Source organism: Danio rerio, chromosome 3, assembly GCF_052040795.2.
Source record: "Danio rerio strain M-AB ecotype USA chromosome 3, GRCz13ab, whole genome shotgun sequence".
Taxonomy (NCBI): Eukaryota; Metazoa; Chordata; class Actinopteri; order Cypriniformes; family Danionidae; genus Danio; species Danio rerio.
This window is the reverse complement of record NC_141023.1, coordinates 29,677,501-29,694,531: the sequence shown is the minus strand read 5'-3', so window position 1 is coordinate 29,694,531 and position 17,031 is coordinate 29,677,501. Positions and strand designations below refer to the sequence as shown.

Genomic DNA, 17,031 nt, shown 5'->3' with positions numbered 1-17,031 from the left:
AGACAACAACAGCATAGGCAACATTTAATGGAAATATCCATGTACTTTTGCTAACCAAAACAAAAACTCCAGACTAAAGTCAAGAAAGACGAGGAGCAGAATTCAACAACAAACAACATGTTTATTCAAAACGCATTTACTTCAACATCGAACAGTCGTGAAATAATTAAGATAAACACATAGCTGGTTGACATCTGTAGTGTTGAAAACCCTCAAACCTGACATATCCTTCAATCTAGCGAAAACTTTTTCAGAGAAGTCATCGAACTAATCAACAATTCGCACGTCGGCATTTATATCCGTTATCAGCACATTAAATCACTAAGAATGCAGAAAAATGTAATTTGCAGGTGAATAATTTATAACATTGGTGTTTTAAAAGCTTATTGTCCTGCTTATTGTAGAAATTCTTTGAAACTCTTTCTGAAATGAACGATATTTCACGCAGCCAAAGAGTGACATCATTTGTAAGCATTCACAGTAAAAACTACTGAATCCACATCTGAACTCAGCAGTCTATACATACAAGTACATGTAGTGTGTGTTAACGGAAAACGCTTCTCTGGTGATGGATGTGGTGTAAATCAGCTCAATTACCTTCAGTAAATCTATCAGTTACTGCGTATGATTAGTAATGAAATGATGTTTGTTAGTGTTTCTCAGTGAAATGCACTACGTAACTAAGTTCTGCCACAACCAGAAGAAATTGTCCCGATTAAGACATGCTGATCAAACCTCTACTCCTCTTCCTCCTCCTGCTGCTGCAGATGTGAAGGTTTGGTAAAAGGTTTAGCCACTTGAAACGCCATAGAAATACTAATAATGATATGCAGGAGAAGCTTCAGATTTTGGCAACGTCTTTGCTAAAAAACATTCTTTGAAACTCTCCGGTTCTGGTCAACTCTCTTCTTTCACGCACACAAGCGAGCTCACCTGTCATTCTCATGCACGCTCAGTCTATCATTCATACATATGCACACAATCACCCTCTCAGTGTTTGAGAGAGAAGTCGCCCGTGTTTAGACGAGGCCGAGGCAGTGCTCCGAACATCTCCGTCCCATCGGTGGCTCCTGGGACCAGTAAGGCTTTCATACTCGCAGCTATGTGGTCCAAGTCTGCACAGCCCACCTGAAATCAACAAAAGGTATTAAATAAGACACTTAGACATGACTATCAGACAAAAAGACTATGAGACCTCTAAAAAACATCTAATAGACATCCAGACATTTGCCTTTTGGGTAAATTTGGTTGGAATCTAATATACATCTAAATATATTCCAAGAATGGATGGAAAGGACACGTAACTAACCCGTTCTCCACTGTGCGAGTCTCCCTGAGGGGCATGATTGTTCCTGTAGCCCCACACCGGAACTGACACAGGCAATGAACGAGCCATTGACATGGGGTTGGAGGAGCGGGACGCCAAGTGACCCATTGCCATACCACGAGGAGGCGGCGGTGCTTCCTCACTCAGAGAACCTGACGGCAATAAAACAGATATAAATAAATGGATGACAGCAATAAAACACATTTATGCTACAGCTCCTGAGATAATCATCTCTATAAACAGCACTTAGTACAGTACATGGCGAGTCACGGTGTTATTTCCTCATACAGCACTTCTACTTCTTTCATGTGTTTTTCCGATCTATTGAGATTAATGAAGGAGGATTTTAATATAACGATGCATATGTTGGTACTGTAACTAATATTATATTTTAGAGAATAGCTTTCATAAGCAAGACCTTTTTTTTAAAGCTTTTGAATGACATTTTACAGCAATAATGTGAAAAAAAATTTCAATTTAAATGTAATCTTTAATCTGAATTTTCAGAAATATTTCTTATATTCTGATCTGATGCTCAAGAAACATTTTATACTATTGTCATTAGGCATGTTTGCATCCTAAGATGCAAATTTACTGCGCAAAACTGGAATATCTTATAAAAGACATGCGAATAAAGCCGCATTTCCATCCAACGAGTCAAAGACAACAGAATCGTCACTTCCTGATTAACTCTTGCCAAATATGAAAAGTAAAGACGGAATTTGCTGCGATAGGAAAAGCTGCGTTAATCATTTTGTTGTTAAATAAATTGCTTTTGTCTCGGAAAAGAATGCCGAAATGCAATCAACGGGTGGTGGCATTTGAAGGCGTGACATGCAAAGCAAAGACGCTCTTGATTCTGGAGGTCATTAACAATATAATAACACGAATACTGAAACAGTTAAGGCATTTTAGAACAACCAATACAACATTTCAGATGTTTTACAGTGTGCTCAGCCTGCTGGTTTGTCTATTCACACACATTTTTATCACCACATGATCTCTTATAACAAAAATCACATGACTTTTTTTAATACGCATATTGGAATTTGTTCTGTAAAAGTGTTTCCATTGCAGTTTATGTAATTTTTTTCTTATTAAATAAAAAGTTTATGCTATTCAGTTATTTGCATACATTTTTATGCACATTTTCAAAATGTATGTGCATCTTGGTGATTTCATTTTTTATTTTTTATATTACGCATATCCAAAATGCACATAAAAATAGGTGAATGGAAACATAACTAATGTTTAAAACAGTTGTGCTGCTCAATGTCTTATTTTTTTCAATATTTTCCTTTTAAGCTTTTTTTGTAATTATCTTTCAAAACATTAAAACATCTCATTACAGACCAAAGTGTCCCTGCTGAAATAATAATAATAATCTTTCAAATAAAAAAGTATATTTATTTGTATATGCTCGTTTTTACTATTTTACTATTCAAATGATTTCTTTTTTAAAAACCATTGATAATTTTAAGTAAATATTTCAAAACTAAATAGCCTGTAATCTATTCTTCACAATTCAATTTAAATGTTCTGAAACATAAACATGAAGAAAACATGCTGTAAAATAATTTGACAGAATTTTATATTGCTACATTTCAGGGCTTAGCGATTTGGCCTAAAATCTATATTTCGATTAATTGAACATATTAACTCGATAACTATTAAAAACAATTTGTTTATTTATTTTAATTTTTTTTTGCCCTTATAGTTTACTGGCAGTAAATATGCTCACATATTACAGATGGGAAATTTCTGAATGAAGGTGAATGGAGATTTTTTGAATGAAGGCTGAATTACTTGATTTTAAAATAATTAAAGGAAACACACTATCTACTATCTATGATTATTTATTGGCCATCAATGTAAAACAACTAAAATTAAAACACATATTGCCTAAAATAAAGTCTTAAACAGTTTTTACTTTTTAAAAAAAAGTGAAAATAACTTGCACTTTTTGAAACAAAATTAATTATTTTGAATGTTTTTAAATTGAAAATAGATAATAAGCAGTATCTCTTTTAAATAACTCCTGTTTATCCTGTAAATAACATTTAAAACTGCATTTCTAGCATCTTCGATAAACAAATACTTTAATGTAAATAATAATTTTAATGTAATGGAAAATATGCCATCTTAAGGCATCTCTGCTTCCAATCATCGTGTAGACCATGCGAAGTCTGCGCCGGACCATACCCGTGCGTTTGATGCAGAAGTATAAATCAGCCTTAACAGAGCGAGGTTACTTGACTCCACACATGGTAGAGAAAGTAATTTTAAAAATTGACTAGGAAAAATTTGATTGTTTATATGTTCTTAATGTCAATTCCTATTATCTTTCGATTAATCGACCAGCCCAACTACATTTTTAAATGAATAAAAACAATATTATTAACAACATAAATAAATCACCATCAGTGCTCTCCTCCTCCCCATCAGACTCAAAGAAGGGCTCGCAGTCCCGGGACAGAGAGTCCTCATCCATTGAGAAGACACCTAAGAAACACAATTGAATTTGGATGACCTTCAGCAATGCCAAACCACATCTCCTTCTGAGAAAACAAAGCCAATTTACCTGCCGATTCATTCAGGTTACGTCTCCTTCCATCCAAATCTTCTTCCTCATCGTCTTCATCTTCTTCCTCCAAGTCCACTATTTCTGGTCCCTCTCTTGCCCTCTCTCGTTCCTCCATTGCAGCTTTCTCTCTGTCACGCTCTCCGTTTCCATGTTGACCGACTGACAGGCCAATGGCAGCAGCCGAACTGTAGATGGACGGGTAGCTCTGAGAATAGAGCCTCATGTTCGGACTAACAGTACCGACTCCATCTCCAGTCAAGCTCTTTGAAGAAAGAATACCATAAAGGCATGTTTACAATGGACAATAAAAGTGTTTAAAAATCTGCATAAATATAAACAAATGAGTCCACAACACAACTATGATATTGGTGGGACAGTAAAATGATATCTTCGAAAACACATTTTTTACAAACAAAACCTATTCTCTTTAAAAAAAAAAATTTAAAAAAAAGCTTGTCGCTAATATTATTACGATCACAATTATCATTCTTGGTGTGGACGGGCCTTAAATGATAAGGTGTTTCAATCAAGTGTGCTTCATATTAGGGCTGCACGATATTAAAAAAAATCGATTGAATTGCGATAGAAACACAACTTAACTAGATATGTTGAATAACTATTTGGAAAGAATTTATCATTTTAGATTGATTGGAATAATTATGTAGGGGAGTGAATATGCATAAAATATAAGAAACAATCTACAGGCAGAGACTAAATCAATACAGAAAAAGTTCCAAATTAAATAAACAGCTTTTGATTGTTTTCATAGTCTTCAAACTGTATTCAGGTCAGTTGGTATTTCTGAATTGAATAAGCTAAATTGTCTGTTGTGTATGGGTGTTTCCCAGTACTGGGTTGCAGCTGGAAGGGCATCCACTGCGTAAAACATATGCTGGATAAGTTAATGGTTCATTTCGCTGTGGCGACCCCTTCAAATTAGTCATGGCCCAAAATATTTATAAAATTTTTTTCCCCACTACAGTCCAATCAAAATTTGTCATATTTTTTTATTTATCGTTAAGGATTAAGGAATTGCTATTTATATGTTTGTTAATACCTTTTATTTTATTTAGCCATATAATCTATTATGCACTTTTTAAAATAATTCTTATTATTGGTTTCCCTGGTGCAGGATGGTGAGTTTTCTTTTTTTAACACTATACAGTATGCTAAAATCAGTATGCGAGCCGAGTAGTAGGTCCGAATTCATATAATTCGAAAATCAGTATGCGAGAAGTACCTGAAAGACCTACTACTTCCGGTGAGATTCTAAAGTGCGCATCCCATGCATACTATGCTCTCCCATGATGCCCCATGAGAGAATTCATGAATGGGAGTAAAGCAACGCAACTGACGCAGGTAGGTCATGCGATTATGACAAAATGGCGGATGTAGTACGTCCAAATTCCATTCGTACGTCTTACATTCATACTGTATAGAGCGTACTTATCTTAAAGCCGAGTAGTAAGTTTAAATTCAAATTCAGTACCTACTGAGTAGTAAGCGGTTTCGGACGCAACCCATGTCTGCGATCAAAACAGATGAAATCCCTAACAGTAATAAATCACCACTAACCAGCCTATCAGATGGCATGTCCACGCCCAGTTTGGCTCCGCCCTCATCTGTATTCATCCTTGTGTGTCTCTGTGCCATCAATACAGTGGTGGAGTGCAGAACGGCGATGTCATCCACGTATCGCCGTGACGACTCAGCCAACGCCCCTTGACCCCATACATGATATTCATAATCAAACTTCTTGCTTCCAGACGTCCCACCTCCTTCATGATTCCTCTGTCCTTCCACCTCAATCCCGGACGGATGGAACTTTTTATACGCAGTCAGAATAGCCAAATCACATCCAGACGTCTGACTGTACGCCTCTGCGGCTGCAAGCAGCGCCAACCAGCACTCTTTGTGATTATCAGGGATCTCGGGGTTCGAGGATTTGGCGACAGAGGCCATGATGTGTTTATGCATCAAATATGGCTCTGCTGAACTGTTTTTTGGAATGTTGAAATGCTGGCGTATGTGAATGTATGCACTTATGAAATGTGTTTTTGAGGATAGCACTCTTTGGTAATGAGAACTTGGTTTAGATAATGCTGATGGGACTATTAGAAGAGGCACATTTGAAATGGGTGATGGTGTATGCGTGCATGAGAGAGCTAGGGGAGAGATGGGAGGACGTCACCACTTGCTGATGGTACCTAGAAAAGAACAGATAATAAGCAAACATTTAATGAAAATGGAAACATGGGACACTTTCTAGTTCAGTGGTCAAAATATCATTGTAAATAGTGAATATTTACTCTTACAAACAGATCAAAACAGTTTTATGTAACAACTAACATTATAAAACAGAATAGATAAGAAGTAAGCATGTTCAGGCTCGTCCTTTTAGAAAGGCGCGTATTTATTAAAAGGGAAAAAAAATTAATTTTAGAGCACAATAAGTGTGCTTTCTGCATATTTACCTGCTATATAACTGTTTATATCATAACCATTTTTACTTTCAAACATGAGGTATGCAGTGTGTTTGTGGGCATTACAGGGTTGCAATTAAAGACGTTTAAAACAATGCAGCACCCTTTTCAGAGCATGTTATAATGTACATAAAGCCAGGGTGCGAATTAAAGGGTGGTTTGGCGGAGTAATCATTTATTGCTTGATCAATATTTATTGAAATTTATGATATAAGAAATGTATTGCTAATTATTGCTTGCATAATATTAATGCTTAAATAATATTAATAATTAAAACAATAGATAACTGAAATATACATTTGACCACCTCTGTAATGGTCCATACCAGTGGTTCTCAAACTGTGGTAAGTGTACCACTAGTGGTACGCGGGCCTCCTTCTAGTGCTGCGCGGAAGAATACTGAATAATGAAAGAAAAAAACAACAACTCAGTTTTAGGCTAATTTATCTGGATGTGATTCAAATGTAGAGGGACACAGAACATAGACTCAAGCAGCTTTGCCATACTTGAAGCTTGGAGCTAGAATATAGCCTAATTAAAGTTAGTCTCTGTATGCAGTTAACATAAACTGCGGTCCACTTAAGATGAGATCTTAAATCTGCACGTATGAATGGATAAATCACGTATGAATTGGTCAAGCAGTGTATTTATGCATGTAATCATTCACTTTTCTGACACACATACTGTAAAAAAACGAGCTGGATCTAATTTCTAATGTATATACGTATAATATATAATGTAATTCCAAATCATTCATTTTAAAATACAAAATGTTTAGATTTCAAAGATATGCAAATATGTCATGTCTACATGCAACATATTTCAAAATTTATCAAAATGGTTATTATATGAATATGATGACATACAGCCAATATTTATGAGGTCCAAGCAACATTTCCAGGTTTTGATAAATAGTTTACTATTTGTTAATACTTTACAGTTAACTACAGCAGTTTTATTTTTACTTTAAGAACACTAGCCTACCATCTTCACTTTTAAAAGTACACTTTAAACGTTGACTTTTTATTTATTTATTTTTACCTTTAAGAACAGTAGTGTTAATGTTCAAACTATTTATGAGTTTAAAGTGACTGACATTAATAATGGGAATTAATCTGCCTCGTCATTATGGTGGTACTTGGAGAGAATTTTTTTCTGAGTTGGTACATGATGAAAAAAGTTTGACAACCACTACTCTATACCATTGTGAATGCATGTTTGCGTCAAAAAATATTAATTTAGCAGTTTGGAACGGGCAAATCTAGAGAACCAATAGACAGCATAAAAACATTTCTTGTAAACTAGGCATTTGTACTGCAAGATATGATTCGAACGGTATTATAAACTTGGATAAAAATATCATGGTTTGATGGTCTCATGATTACTGCTCTAAAATATATTCTCTTTTTAATGTCTGGGTTAAAAACAAAAACTTTTTCCCCTTTGAACACAATATAATTCATTTTGAGAAACATTTAATGCATTTTCAACAGTAAACATGTCAGGCTAAATAATTCAAATAAATCATTGACTTCTGCTGTCTTCATTTGTTGAAAAAACACTGATTTCTGTAAAATTTAAAACGGCATCTTTGAATATCTTTTCTGCTGGAGATACTGTTGTCCTAAAAAAAATTTTTTTTAAATATATAAAAAAAACAATCTTACACATACTTTAGGAATGATATAGCAGAATATTTAGTTTTAAAGCCTTGAATTTTTCAAACCATGCCTACTTTATGAGTCCGTAAAACATGATGTATAGATTGTATTTTATTATACACTTGCTTGCAGGTGGAATTTAAACAGTAAAATAAAAAATACATCTTTCATGGTCATCCTTAAATAGGTTTATTTAAATTATAAAAAATATTTTGAAATCGTCAAATGTATAATTCACACCCTACATAAAGCCAATACAGGCTTTTGGAAAAAAAGACATTGCAATATTTTATTTACTACAATATATTGTGATATAAATGCAATTTGACCAAATGACTTAAATAGCTTGTGAAAAATTCATAATTTAGGATCAATTTGGGATTGATTGCTGCTGTAGGGGGGTGTATTTGCGCAAAATATAGGCATATTTTAAAAATGACAAGCAAAGTTAAAAAAAAAAATTCAAACAAACTATGCTTTATGATTCTGATAGGGAGTCAAACAGTATTCATAAACAGGATTTAAATAATCACTGTATAATAACAACAACCCAACAATGTATCATTTTCATTGAGTAAATAATTATATAATGTATATTTAAGCTACAAATGTTCAATTTATTGTGCCCAAATTACTTAAATTTGCATAAATGATGACAGTCACAGGCCTTAAAACACATGCAAATAATGAGGTTAAAATTTAAAACGACTCCACTATGTTGTTAACTGTAATGTCTGGTCAACTATTATCCCAACTACATTGCAGATCCCTGCGTAGTGACTATTGCGCACTCGCACATTGTGATATTGATGCTGAAATTATATATTGTGTGCAGCCCTACAACCACAATTACTTTCTTTACCATGAATTTGTAGAATGTGGATATTATGAAAATGGGCGGTGGGATGGCACATTGAGTAGCACTGTTGCCTCACAGCAAGAACTTGGCATTTCCATGTGGTGTTTGTATGTTCTCCCCATGTTCACGTATGTTTCCTTCCGCTGCTCTGGTTTCCCCCACAAGTCCAAAGACATGCGCTATAGGTGAATGGGGTAGGCTAAAATGAGTATAAAATATATAAAAAGTGTGTATAGGTGTTTCCCAGTGCAGCTGGAAGGGCATCCGCTGCGTAAAACATGCTAGATAAGTAGGTGGTTCATTCCGCTGTGGTAACCCTTGATTAATAAAGGGACTAAGCCTAAAAGAAAATGAATGAATGAATATTTTGAAACCTATAATGGCATGCCTTTTGATAAATGATGATAATAGTATCTGCTCTTGTTCAGCTTCAGATCTTCATAGCTGAAGTAGCAAAGGTTTTGTATTTGTTAACCATGCTCTGCAACAGGGACATTTTTGAGTGCCCAAAATCAGGAACCACCCCCAAGTAAACAGGGACAGCTGCTCCTGCTATAATAAAATGTATATATAAAGTGATATATTTATATGCATATATCGAACTTACATGGGCGAAACAAACATGCACTTTGATTTGTAAGTGCAGATCAACTTGAAAACCTGTTTGGTCATCAAACTCGTCAAGTACTGTTCCTTAAACCCCCACTCAGATTGATAGCTACGCCTCCATTCCCTTACACGTGCAGCACACGTACACGTATGTTTGGGACGTACTCTTGTAAATGAGAATTAGTTTTTGTAAATGGCTAAAAGAAATATTTTCGAGGCCTGTTGTGCAGCGAATCTGTGCGTCTCTCGCATTTTCGGGACAGACTGGCAGCCAGGCTTGATTTCTGCAGCTTTTGTTTGTCACTGTCAGCTTTAATATGCACTTCATCAGCCAGTATTAGTAGCGAAACAGAGGGTTTATGCACTACAACATGATCTGATTTAGAGCTTGTTGATCAGTTGACTGGTAAGTAGCCAAGTGAAATACACAGGCCAATGGGCTCCAGCATTAGCAGTGCTGCTAAAATGTATTATGCTTCATCAAAACTGCATCGGTTCGATTCGAGAAAAGAACAACGAGAAGTTGACTTACTCTCTTAATATCCTCCCGCCTCTACCACAGTCGTCCTTTTCTTCAAACTTTTACGCCCTCTTTATTCGGAGCTTTCTGCCCGTGCCTGTCTCTCCCCTAGACTCCAGTGCAGCGACGCTCACAGCGCTGTTTACAGTAGGAACGGACCAGGGTTGCCAGATTGCGCAGGAGAAACACGCAAATGCTTTGAAAAACAAGCTCAAAACAACCGACCTATTTTTCATGCCTTCTTTGTGGGGGCTGATCGATTAGCATAAAAACTCAAAACACCTCAATTTACCAAGCGTTTTCAATGTTTTACAACCATTAACAACAGTTTATGCCAGATCATCATGCAAAGGACTCCAATCCTGAAATAGATTTTTTCACTTATATGTGTACTGTAGAAAACAGTTATTATGAATATGTGTGAAAAGCATTCTCAGTACTGGGTTGCAGCTAAAAGGGAATTCGCTGCGCAAAACAATTGCTGGATAAGTTGGTGGTTCATTCCGCTGTGGCGACCCCTGATTAATAAGGGACTAAGCCTAAAAGAAAATGAATGAATGTGTGATGATATGCAATTAACATGATACTTAGTTTGACATAGCTTTATGAGATTGTAAAAAAACTGATATTGCGATTTTTTTGCTATATATATATATATATATATATATATATATATATATATATATATATATATATATATATATATATTAATTTAATTTCAAAAGATAACTATTTAAAAAACTCACAATTTTACATTGATCTGCATAAAATATACACAATTATACAAAAATACACAAAATAATATAATTTAAAGCACAGATGAAAACAATAGAACAAAGGTAAAAAAAAATAATAAACAAAACTGTGGTTTTTGGTGGAGTTATAACAGTATTGAGATATATACATTTAATAATCAAATGTAAAATAACAGGGTCTTCTGTTTATAAATATATAATTTTTCAATGTTATTGTTATATAATTTATACACATCTACTATAGACAAATTACCAGTTTGTAAACATTTAGGTTGCAAAACAAAAACCGGGAGCACTAGCATTTACAGCGAGGGAATAACATCCGATGCGGTACAATGTTTGTTGCTGTTTTAGAGATAAGTTATATTGATTACATTCATTCATTCATTTTCTTTTCGGCTTAGTCCCTTTATTAATGAGCCGCCAACTTATCCAGCATATGTTCTACTCTGCGGATGCCCTCTTGGCTGCAACCCATCACTGGGAAACATCCAAAAATACTAATTCACACACATACATACGGCCAGTTTAGCTTAACCAATTCACCTGTACCGCATGTCTTTTAACTTGTAGGGAAAACCGGAGCACGGGGAGAACATGCAAACTCCACACGGAAATGCCAACTGACCCAGCCGAGGCTCGAACCAGCGACCTTCTTGCTGTGAGGCGAACATGCTACCCACTGCGCCACCATGCATCTATATTGATTACATATTATATATTATTTACATAATGCTTTCAGCGTATTATAACAGCTTGTCACCCAGTGATAAGCACAGTTACTTGGCAAAATTAACATTAAAGTGAACGGCGTTCATCTTACAGGATCATTTGCGATAGCACCTCCCAATGGATATTGGATAAGACGAAATGGCCAAGCATCCAGCCCAAAATATACAACCATACAAGAGAGAAGTTAAAAGCCTAAAAGTCTTTGGATGCCTACAATTTTGTTCTGTGTGGTCATGCTCAAGAAAAAATGTTCCATCATTACCAGATTCAAAACTTTGTGGTGCTAAAAAACAAGGTTCTGCCTAGCCAAAGACAAGGAAAAAAGACGGAGCGATACATGGCCTGGGTAATCATCAAGAAGCAAAACAACTGTCTTCTCACAGCGAACTGCACTTGTGCGGCAGGGTATGTGAACTTACATTTTTACATTTCATTCTAAGCATTCAGTGCCCACAGTTCACCATATTTGACTGTTTTTGCTGAAATCATTGCTGCAATCAAAAACGAGTAATGTGTATGATTCAGCATAGTGTCAACTTACCTGATAAGAAATGAGAACTTCAGAGTCGATTATTTTTGATTAGGTCCTCACTCCATTCAACTCTTAGGATGGCAGTTAGTCAAAGACGTCTGCGGTTGGCATTAAAAGCAGTGTGGTGTATGGTAAAATTTAATTTTCTATTTTTGGACTTTTTGTAATTTGGCATCCATACCGCACAACACGACATGTTTTACAAGTTTTGCACCTGTCATTTTTTGCTACTGGTATGCGAGGTTGAACCTGTGGGACGTGTGACGTAGTTTGGTAATTCCCCTATTAATTATTCTATTTATAAACATATAAACCCAATCAATTGAATATAATCTAATTTTTAAAGCAGAAAATGTTAAAATCTCTTGGGTCCAAATTGTTTAAATTAACTTGAAATCTTTTGGGATCCTGCAATGTGACTATTGCTGTTTCGCACATTGCATTATCGATGCTAAAGCGATATATTGTGCAGCCCTACTTTGACACATATCACATTTTTATCCACTACCACACTGTCCTGTTTTTATCTTATTTATTTTTAATGAATGAAACTATAAAAAGTAAAATCAATAGATTAACAAATGCTGCAAAACTGCAATTAAAACTGCAACACAATAACCTTTTCAATGCTAACATTTTTATGAACAGTAGCACAGGCTTGATTGGTGATTATAATAAATTATTTTTATAGGCTGTATTTCATCTAAACCTATTTTGTTACAGTCGATCTGAATATTCTATTCTAAACAATATTATCACCTCTAAAATTAAATTTCTCAATATTTATAATCCATATTCTTCATAGGGACCAAGAGTCTATCTAATAAATTATTATTTTCTTTGTTGCACATACATGTCTGTAACTTAAGCATTTAAAAATGTAATAGGGCCTACATAAGCCATAGAAATAGGCATATTTGCATAGTGGAGCTACAAAAATATCAAAACCGTTCATTTATTCTGGATAAAATATGCATAATGCTAACACAAAACACTGCTCGAATCCATGCGCAAAACCTATCCAGTCAAGTAAAAGACTAGAATACGTGTAATAAGCGGATTTGGCAACATTGAAGAGGACGCACGCGCGATGGTTGGTATACATGCGTCAACACATTTGCAGAGGTAATACTCGGAAAGAAAGAGAGAAAAACAATTTAATAAAGCTGATAAAATTTTTATGATGTTTTACTGCACTCACCAGTAGCTATTTTGCTTAGGCTACTTCAGAGAGTTTGATTAGATTTTCATATTAAAGATTTTTGAGCACAATAACAGCACACAATATCGTTATTCGAATTATAGTATGGTATATTTGAATTATAGTGTCATTAAGAATCTCACAATTAATTATTATCAATTTAAAGAAAAACTCATTTGAATTCTGACAATTTACTTACTCCAAATTTCTCCTAGATGCCCTTTCAGCTGCAAGCCAGTACTGGGAAACACCCACACACACTCATACACTATGGCCAATTTAGCTAATTTAATTCACCTATCGCGCATGTCTTTGGAATGTGGGGGAAACCGGAGCACCCTGAGGAAACCCACACCAATAAGAGGAGAGCATGCAAATTCCACAAAGAAATGCCTACTGGCTCAGCCAGGACTTGAACCAGCGACCTTCTTGCTGTGAGGCAACAGTGCTAACCACTGAGCCACCGCGTCGCCCCATCTGTAAATGTTTGCAGAAATTAAAATAAGAATAAAATAATCAAATTTTGTATTAAGATATATAAATACGCTAGTATAAAAGAAACAAATAAAATTTCTTCAAATAATCAAAATGTATTATAAAACCTAAAATATCAATATCAATCCCCCCAAAAAAGGCGCAGTTATTTACTAATATTATTTTAAATAAGTAAATAAATACAAATAATCAATTATATAATACTATGATGAATAGAAAAGAATGCAATGAAACCAATTCTTATATAAAGTAATATTTTACACAAATGTATACTATTAAATTTACAATGTATACATTGCATTGGGTCTTTATACAAGAAACTATAGATCCCTTTACACTTTTACTTACATAAAAATTGGGGGGTTTGTAACATCCCTGAAAGCCCCAAGTTAAATTTGATCTGCTCTATGATTTTGGTGTCTGATGCACTATAGATCATTATCATCCTAAAATTAACAAATACATTCTAAACACACTGCATTTAAAATCTGATTAAAACCCACCCTCAACATAATCAGAAGATTTGTCATAGTTTCTGAGTATCTGATTGGCTGATGCCTAGGTGGGCGGTGTTATCCAGTGGAAAAAAACGGAAGTGAGATTGTTTTGGTGAAACTACGTGAACACAGGAGGAGGAATGGAGGCGAAGCCAGAGAGTCACAAGGTAAGCGGGGATAGTGTTTGTCAGTAAACATAATTTAGTTCGACGGTGTCACTTTTGTCACGACACAGCCTTAAACTTTATAGGCGATTTTTACCTTCTTCACGTATTTACGTAACGTTGTGTTCACGTAGCAGATATTCTTTTCCACAACTGGAGCTAGTTAGCGATAGCTCAGGCTGATGACTGACATGTCTGATGATTTAGTCACTGGCGTATCTTTACAATTGACTGACACTTTAAATACCATGACCGTCGCCCATTGGGCAACACGTTCAGGTCATCCAAGTCACTGAATGACGAGGCTGGTCAAACCAGTTAACTTGGAGAGATTTGCATATCAGAACCTGAAGCATAAAACTAGCAGCTGGATCCACACTACCTCTTTTCTCCTCTATGTTGCTTGTCTAATTGCTGAGATACACAACTCAAATGCTACAATTGACTTGTGTATATAAGGAAATATTTATTGTACAGTATTACAAAAACAGTTTGTTATTGTTTTGTATGAGAAAAACATTAAACTTCATTGTCTGTTTATTGCTATATGTTCATCACTACATACAGACATCTTAATTCAAATTATTGATATAGATTAATCCATAGCTTTTGTTGACATCCATTCCCACTGTAAATGTGTAATGCATTATGTCATTCATCAGCTGATCTTTGAGAAGGAGGGAGTTTACCTTCACACCAATGCCAAAAGAAGCAATCAGGACACAACCATCCCTGGATTCATCCGGATAGTTGAGCGGGTATGATTATTTTATAACACCCGTTGTTTTGTTTTATTGATGTTGACATATTTTAGCATGATGTCAGTGATATCTGATAACTGAATGTACAAAACCTGAGATTGTTATGACTTTAAACAGGATGGAGAACCGGCGCTAGAATGGAGTCCTGTTGAGGATGATGGGAGAAATGCTCCTGCTGTCTTCTACACCAAGAAGGTTGGTAAAAGAGAAGAGGATGGGGCATTCAGTATACTTTTTTTTTTTTAAGTTTAAAGGTCACATGCTCTGTTAACTCTTATCCTATTAGTGTTTGTGTGTGTGATTGTGTTAGCATGTTTTAGCACTGTGTTAGCCAGCTTGATTAGTATATTAGCACAGTAGATTGAGAAGAAAGATTAATAGATTATATATAAATACATTTAACATAAACATGAAAATAATTACAATTATTTGAAATTATAATAGTTGTTTTCACAGTTTTGCTGTTATGCTATATTTGCTGAGTTGTAATAAATGCTAAGATGTCTTTCAAAAATGTTCAGGCCTGTAGCCAGGGGTGATTCAGGTGATTCAAAAGACCCACCCCTCACAGACAAAGGTCCAGAATTTGTCCCAAACATAAGCTGATTTGTCCTGTTTTGACTGCTATGCCATTAGAATAAGTGAAAATAACCCATCTAAAAGGTTTTAAGACTGAGCAGAATACTTTGTTAGCTATCATGAAAAAGCTAATTTGTTTTGGCCAATGCAAACAATTATTTTTCATGAATCCAACATCCAGCTGTTAGAAAACATACAATCTGACGTAAGTGAAGTCATCATTCCCATTTGTATTGGTTATAAATAGAGAAAACAATTTACAGGTAACTTTTTTCTAATACTTGGGCCTTATTCTTGAAACAAAAATGAGCAATAAAAGGTGTGAAGCACCAAAAGCAGCCCATATTAGAGTTATTTTGAATACCATTTTAGCTATTGTTGTTATCCATGAATTTTCAAATGTACTTTTTTTTTACAATAGAGACTAGAAAAATTGTAAAGCTCTAAATTATCATTATTATGCAGAACGTCAAATTCTGACTGGGAAGAGTTGTTTATAACAACTTTATTATTTATAATTTGCTTAATACATGACATTTTATATATATATATATATATATATATATATATATATACATACATATATATTGTCATGTATTAAGCATGCATATATATATATATATATATATATATATATATATATATATATATTTTTTTTTTTTTTTTTCATGTATTAAGCATGCATATATATATATTTATTTTATTTTGATGATATATGATGTAATAAATTTGTATTTTAAAATTAAGCATTTTTTCATATTGCTTTATTCAAAAGTTTTAGTAAATTTTTTGTTACATCAAAAAGTGTGATTATGATGAACACCCGACAAGCTAATTTAGCTAAAAATGGTGCTTAAATTGTATTCAAATCTCATAATTAAATAGAAAACGAGATGTATATTTGCAAAAAGGTCCACTTTTTGAGAAAAAAGAACACTCTTTTCACCAGGCTGGCTACCGACCTGGGGCCTCATGTATCAACGCTGCGTACGCACAAAATCTTTGCTTACACCAGGTTTCACGCTCCCGCTTGGATTTACTAATGATGGAATTACCACGAGAATGTGCTTTGATCCACGCCAACTTCATATCTGGTGTACGAGCATTTCTTGTGTGTGTTTGTTTTATTTCAATTGGCAACTTCTAGAGGCAGTTGTGTTAAATTGCACACTACAAAGTATCTTTGAGCCGTGTAATGGCAGCTGTATGGGACGGGATCAAGCGCATGTCTAGCAGGTATATACGGTTTCCATACCGTACAACTGACCAGCC

At 34.8% G+C, this 17,031-nt stretch overlaps 2 protein-coding genes across 2 annotated transcripts in view; one reads left to right on the top strand and one right to left on the bottom strand.

Annotated features, from left to right (window-relative positions):
* Window positions 1–101: 101 nt before the first annotated feature.
* Window positions 102–10,160, bottom strand: akt1s1 (AKT1 substrate 1 (proline-rich)). The gene is made up of 6 exons (XM_087244685.1): window positions 10,056–10,160; window positions 5,487–6,118; window positions 3,909–4,173; window positions 3,746–3,829; window positions 1,310–1,479; window positions 102–1,128 (listed from the first exon to the last, which is right to left on the bottom strand). Exons 2-6 carry the CDS (start codon window positions 5,886–5,888, stop codon window positions 991–993), a joined length of 1,059 nt encoding a protein of 352 aa, XP_087100811.1. The 5' UTR covers window positions 5,889–6,118; window positions 10,056–10,160; the 3' UTR covers window positions 102–990.
* Window positions 10,161–14,369: 4,209 nt separating this feature from the next.
* tbc1d17 (TBC1 domain family, member 17) overlaps window positions 14,370–17,031 on the top strand; it is an 18,467-nt gene continuing 15,805 nt past the window's right edge. The window contains 3 exon segments of the mRNA NM_001024394.2: window positions 14,370–14,422; window positions 15,082–15,177; window positions 15,298–15,375. Coding sequence (NP_001019565.2) covers window positions 14,396–14,422; window positions 15,082–15,177; window positions 15,298–15,375 — 201 coding nt within the window. The 5' untranslated portion in view covers window positions 14,370–14,395.

Bases quoted from the DNA above. Each gene is read 5' to 3' on its own strand.
- akt1s1 (XM_087244685.1), bottom strand. From the start codon at position 5,888: ATGCATAAACACATCATGGCCTCTGTCGCCAAATCCTCGAACCCCGAG. The intron at 4,174-5,486 runs GTTAGTGGTGAT...CTTTCTTCAAAG, and splicing joins ACATGCCATCTGATAGGCTG to AGCTTGACTGGAGATGGAGT. The intron at 1,129-1,309 runs GTTAGTTACGTG...TGTTGATTTCAG, and splicing joins ACTCGCACAGTGGAGAACGG to GTGGGCTGTGCAGACTTGGA.